At 47.8% G+C, this 6,543-nt stretch overlaps 1 protein-coding gene across 1 annotated transcript in view; it reads right to left on the bottom strand.

The window, feature by feature from the left end:
* The window catches only part of LOC306922151 (uncharacterized protein), a gene marked incomplete at its 3' end in the record, with an annotated part of 28,594 nt that extends 22,376 nt beyond the window's left edge, over positions 1-6,218 (bottom strand). Inside the window, exons 1-2 of the mRNA XM_079499546.1 lie at positions 5,894-6,218; positions 2,543-2,719 (exon numbers count right to left, since the gene is read on the bottom strand). Of these exons, the coding sequence (XP_079355672.1) occupies positions 2,543-2,719; positions 5,894-6,106 (390 nt within the window). The 5' untranslated portion in view covers positions 6,107-6,218. The remainder of the gene's footprint in view (positions 1-2,542; positions 2,720-5,893) is intronic.
* Positions 6,219-6,543: the final 325 nt, after the last annotated feature.

Here is a 6,543-nt window from a genome sequence, read left to right as displayed (position 1 = left end):
TACCGTAGACATGGTAACGCCCCGCCTGCCTCTGATTGGCCTACCGTAGACATGGTAACGCCCCGCCTGCCACTGATTGGTCTACCAACACTACAGAATAACGCTGGTCTCACCAGACTGTCCTCCGTCCTCCTGGTCTCACCAGACTGTCCTCCGTCCAGACTGTCCTCCGTCCAGACTGTCCTCCTGGTTTCACCAGACTGTCCTCCGTCCAGACTGTCCTCCTGGTCTCACCAGACTGTCCTCCGTCCAGACTGTCCTCCGTCCAGACTGTCCTCCTGGTCTCACCAGACTGTCCTCCGTCCAGACTGTCCTCCGTCCAGACTGTCCTCCGTCCAGACTGTCCTCCTCCAGACTGTCCTCCGTCCAGACTGTCCTCCTCCAGACTGTCCTCCGTCCAGACTGTCCTCCGTCCAGACTGTCCTCCGTCCAGACTGTCCTCCTCCAGACTGTCCTCCGTCCAGACTGTCCTCCGTCCAGACTGTCCTCCGTCCAGACTGTCCTCCGTCCAGACTGTCCTCCGTCCAGACTGTCCTCCTGGTCTCACCAGACTGTCCTCCGTCCAGACTGTCCTCCGTCCAGACTGTCCTCCTGGTCTCACCAGACTGTCCTCTCCTGAACTGAGTGGTGTAAGGTCTTATATAGACTGATCAGCTGTGGTCTGACGTAATGTCTGACGTAATGAAATCACACCCGTGTGAACTGAGTGACCATAGCAACCATGCTCATTTTTTGGTACGAACAGACAGACAGACAGACAGACAGACAGACAGACAGACACGTAAACTAACAAAGCCAGGTGTAGGAGTGGTTTACACCACTCAAAAAAGATAAAGATGAAGTGAAAAGAGACCTTTTTACAGTACAATAACCATGTCTGTGGTAGGCCAATCAGAGGCAGGCGGGGCGTTACCATGTCTATGGTAGGCCAATCAGAGGCAGGCGGGGCGTTACCATGTCTGTGGTAGGCCAATCAGAGGCAGGCGGGGCGTTACCATGTCTGTGCTCGGACGTAGAATAGATATACGCGTTTACGCTTCTCAGGGCTTCTGGGTAATAAATCACTGATGCTTCGCAGGGCCCGGAAACAAGATGGCCGCCCCGTCCATCTCCGTTTGTTTGCATTTTTTTCAAATGCTTGTATCTCTGATTCTTTCCCCAGATTCCGTTTTTAATCAAAACTAGTTTTTTTCACGGTCGATACCTGGCCCGGTTTTCATTTTGAATTTGTCTCCTTCAAAACAATAGCCCAGTTTTCATTTTGAATTTGTCTCCTTCAAAACAATAGCCCGGTTTTCATTTTGAATTTGACTCCTTCAAAACAATAGCCCGGTTTTCATTTAGAATTTGTCTCCTTCAAAACAATAGCCCGGTTTTTCATTTTGAATTTGTCTCCTTCAAAACAATAGCCCGGTTTTAATTTTGAATTTGTCTCGTTCAAAACAATAGCCCGGTTTTCATTTTGAATTTGACTCCTTCAAAACAAAAGCTTGGTTTTCATTTAGAATTTGGCTCCTTCAAAACAAAAGCTCGGTTTTCATTTAGAATTTGGCTCCTTCAAAACAAAAGCCCGGTTTTCATTTAGAATTTGGCTCGTTCAAAACAATAGCCCGGTTTTCATTTTTTGACTCCTTCAAAACAAAAGCCCAGTTTCCATTTAGAATTTGGCTCCTTCAAAACAAAAGCCCGGTTTTAATTTTGAATTTGTCTTCTTCAAAACAAAAGCCCGGTTTTCATTTAGAATTTGGCTCCTTCAAAACAAAAGCCCAGTTTTCATTTTGAATTTGGCTCCTTCAAAACAAAAGCCCGGTTTGCATTTTGAATTTGACTCCTTCAAAACAAAAGCCCGGTTTTCATTTTGAATTTGGCTCCTTCAAAACAAAACCCCGGTTTTCATTTTGAATTTGACTCCTTAAAAAAAAAAGCCCGGTTTTCATTTTGAATTTGTCTCCTTCAAAACAAAAGCCCGGTTATCATTTTGAATTTGTCTCCTTCAAAACAAAAGCTCACAATGAGAACATCTCGGCAATTAATATTATAGGAACTTCAAACTAAAATCTAAACCTCTACAAATACTAAAACTAATAATAATAATAACAACCTTCTTCATGAGCCCAGTCTAATAGTAATAATAATAATAATAATAATAATAATAATAATAATAATAATAATAATAATAATAATAATAACAACCTTTTTCATGAGCCCAGTCTAATAGTAATAATAATAATAATAATAATAATAATAGTAATAATAATAATAATAATAATAATAATAATAATAATAATAATAGTAATAGTAATAGTAATAATAATAATAATAATAATAGTAATAATAATAATAATAGTAATAATAATAATAATAATAGTAATAATACTAATAATAATAATAATAGTAATAATAATAATAATAATAATAATAATAATAATAATAATAATAGTAATAATAATAATAATAATAATAATAATAATAATAATAATAATAATAACAACCTTCTTCATAAGCCCATTCTAATAGTAATAATAGTAATAATAATAACAACCTTCTTCATAAGGCCAGTCTTGCGTTTGCTAAACGTGGTGTATCGTCTCAGCTTGTTGTGGATGAACTTCATCTTGATCTTGACTCGCCCGCGGGTCTTCTTTCCCGGCTTGACCATGCCCCCCCGGTGGGGCGGAGCCCCGCAGGAGGAGGAGCCTCCGGGGGCGTGGTCCTCCATCTAGAGGTTTAAAGAAACAAGTCACTTAACCACTTAGACCTGAGGCCGAGCCCATTTAGACCTGAGGTCGAGCCCACTTAGACCTGAGGCCGAGCCCACTTAGACCTGAGGCCGAGCCCACTTAGACCTGAGGCCCACTTAGACCTGAGGCCGAGCCCACTTAGACCTGAGGCCCACTTAGACCTGAGGCCGAGCCCTCTTAGACCTGAGGCCCATTTAGACCTGAGGCCGAGCCCTCTTAGACCTGAGGCCGAGCCCTCTTAGACCTGAGGCCGAGCCCTCTTAGACCTGAGGCCCATTTAGACCTGAGGCCGAGCCCTCTTAGACCTGAGGCCGAGCCCATTTAGACCTGAGGCCGAGCCCTCTTAGACCTGAGGCCCATTTAGACCTGAGGCCGAGCCCATTTAGACCTGAGGCCCATTTAGACCTGAGGCCGAGCCCACTTAGACCTGAGGCCGAGCCCACTTAGACCTGAGGCCGAGCCCACTTAGACCTGAGGCCCATTTAGACCTGAGGCCGAGCCCACTTAGACCTGAGGCCGAGCCCACTTAGACCTGAGGCCCATTTAGACCTGAGGCCGAGCCCACTTAGACCTGAGGCCGAGCCCACTTAGACCTGAGGCCCACTTAGACCTGAGGCCGAGCCCACTTAGACCTGAGGCCGAGCCCATTTAGACCTGAGGCCGAGCCCACTTAGACCTGAGGCCGAGCCCACTTAGACCTGAGGCCGAGCCTACAATAACCTACAATGAGGCTGTATGACCTGTAGGCCAAGCCTATAGAGCGTCGCAGTCCCGCCCCCTTTCATGACGACGCCAGGCCCAGGAAATGATTCCCAATGCATTATTCTCATAGACATTTACAAAAAGTATTTATTTAAAGACGGTTACGCCGCGGACAACGCCAACTCGAGTCGTGACAACTCATGACAACAAACACAATATTTTGGACCAAACAAATAATTACAAAGAAGAAAAACAACAAAAATGTGTTGTAACCTGCCGTTTTGTTCTTCTTTCTAATTATTTGTTCGGCCCAAAAAATGTTGTTTGTTGTCATGATTTGTCACGACAAGAGTTGGCTTTGTACGACGCTTAAAAGGTCTTTAAATAAATACTTTCTGAAATGTCTATGAGGAAAATGAACGGAGAATCATTTCCTGGGCCCTGGTAGGGGGCGGGACTGTGATGCTCTATTGGCTTGTTTTTTTATAATGGGATGAATCTAGAGTTGCAATACCCTCCATTGACTCCCCACTCATCCAATTTGCGTTTGCGATCTGCTTGTCTTAAACAACGTTAAACTCACCAACATTGCAGCTTTAGTCCAAGCTTGAATTATCCTCTTTCAATCTGCTGAGCTTGTTTTTCATAAAAATCCACTGTAGACATGTTATGAGCTACTTTCTGTCAAGACATCCTCTGCAGGTGATTCTTTTTCTAAGTGTTTCAGTTTGGAAGCATTCATTTTTATAAACGGGTTGTGCTGCTGCCTCCTGCATTATGTGCAAATTCGAAACAGGTGGTACGCAGGGCCGTTCAGTGACTTACGACGAGTGCTTCCAAACTGCAACACTTAGAAATAGAATCACCTGCACAGAATGTCTTGACAGAAAGTAGCTCATAACATGTCTACAGTGGATTTTTATGACACAAAAGCTTGGCAGATTGAAAGAGGATAATTCAAGCTTGGACTACAGCTGCAATGTTGGTGAGTTTAACGTTGTTTAAGACAAACGCAAATTGGATGAATGGGGAGTCAATGGAGGGTATTGCAACTCTAGATTCATCCCATTATAAAAAAATCTAGAGTTGCAAATTGCAGCTACTCAATGCCCACAGTGCCTGTCTCACCTCCATGCCCACCATAATGCCTGTCTCACCTCCATGCCCACCACAGTGCCTGTCTCACCTCGATGCCCACAGTGCCTGTCTCACCTCCATGCCCACCACAGTGCCTGTCTCACCTCCATGCCCACAGTACCTGTCTCACCTGCATGCCAACAGTCTCACCTCCATGCCCACCATAATGCCTGTCTCACCTCCATGCCCACCATAATGACTGTCTCACCTCCATGCCCACAGTGCCTGTCTCACATCCATGCCCACCATAATGCCTGTCTCACCTCCATGCCCACAGTGCCTGTCTCACCTCGATGCCCACCATAATGCCTGTCTCACCTCCATGCCAGCAGTCTCACCTACATGCCCACCATAATGCCTGTCTCACCTCCATGCCCACCATAATGCCTGTCTCACCTCCATGCCCACAGTGCCTGTCTCACCTCCATGCCCACCATAATGCCTGTCTCACCTCCATGCCCACCATAATGCCTGTCTCACCTCCATGCCAGCAGTCTCACCTCCATGCCCACCATAATGCCTGTCTCACCTCCATGCCCACCATAATGCCTGTCTCACCTCCATGCCAGCAGTCTCACCTCCATGCCCACAGTGCCTGTCTCACCTCCATGCCAGCAGTCTCACCTCCATGCTCACCATAATGCCTGTCTCACCTCCATGCCCACCATAATGCCTGTCTCACGTCCATGCCCACCATAATGCCTGTCTCACCTCCATGCCCACAGTGCCTGTCTCACCTCCATGCCCACCATAATGCCTGTCTCACGTCCATGCCCACCATAATGCCTGTCTCACCTCCATGCCCACAGTGCCTGTCTCACCTCCATGCCCACCATAATGCCTGTCTCACATCCATGCCCACCATAATGCCTGTCTCACCTCCATGCCCACCATAATGCCTGTCTCACCTCCATGCCCACCATAATGCCTGTCTCACCTCCATGCCAGCAGTCTCACCTCCATGCCCACAGTGCCTGTCTCACATCCATGCCCACAGTGCCTGTCTCACCTCCATGCCGACAGTGCCTGTCTCACATCCATGCCCACAGTGCCTGTCTCACATCCATGCCCACATTGCCTGCCTCACCTCCACGCCCACAGTGCCTGTCTCACCTCCATGCCCACCATAATGCCTGTCTCACCTCCATGCCCACCATAATGCCTGTCTCACCTCCATGCCCACCACAGTGCCTGTCTCACCTCCATGCCCACCACAGTACCTGTCTCACCTCCATGCCCACCACAGTGCCTGTCTCACCTCCACGCCCACAGTGCCAGTCTCACCTCCATGCCCACCATAATGCCTGTCTCACCTCCACAGCCCTCTCCAGCCTCTCTCTCTTCACTCCTCTCCTCTGTATTATCACCGCCAGGCCGCCCTGGTCCTCCTCCTCCTCCTCGGACTCGGAGTCCCGCTCGGATCCGCTGTAGGTCACCTCTATGTCGGCCGGCGAGCCGCCGAAGTCCCGCTGCTGCTGCTGCTGCCGGTTCTCCGCCGGTCCGCCGGCCGCAGCCTGGCCGCTCATCCCTCACCCTGACCCGGGGAGGAGGAGGCAGGCTGCCCGCTGCTCCGGGTAAACAGCTCCTTGTCGATGGACTCACAGAGGACTGATCAGCAACTACTGATCATTGATTGGAATTAATTAATTAATTAGCAACAAGCTGCGCTGCACAGACACTCCGTTTAAAGGCACTGTTGTTGTTGGAATAATAAGCTAGCCCGTTAGCCGCTAGATGCTAACTGAACACAACAAAGACACACGTGTGTGTGTGTGTGTGTGTGTGTGTGTGTGTGTGTGCGTGCGTGCGTGCGTGCGTGGCATCGGTGCATTATTTTTCCTTGGTTGATGTTTTTAAGGCATCCATTTTAACGCGAGAGTCACTGTGACGTCATGTCCGTGCTGCACCGTTCTCTCCGCCAGAGGGCGCTGCCGCTCCTTCTCCTGCCTCAGAAGCTGCATTT

Source organism: Electrona antarctica (assembly GCF_951216825.1).
Source record: "Electrona antarctica genome assembly, chromosome: 4".
Classification (NCBI taxonomy): domain Eukaryota; kingdom Metazoa; phylum Chordata; class Actinopteri; order Myctophiformes; family Myctophidae; genus Electrona; species Electrona antarctica.
Note: the sequence above shows the minus strand (reverse complement) of the source record. Positions and strands in the feature narration are given on the sequence as shown.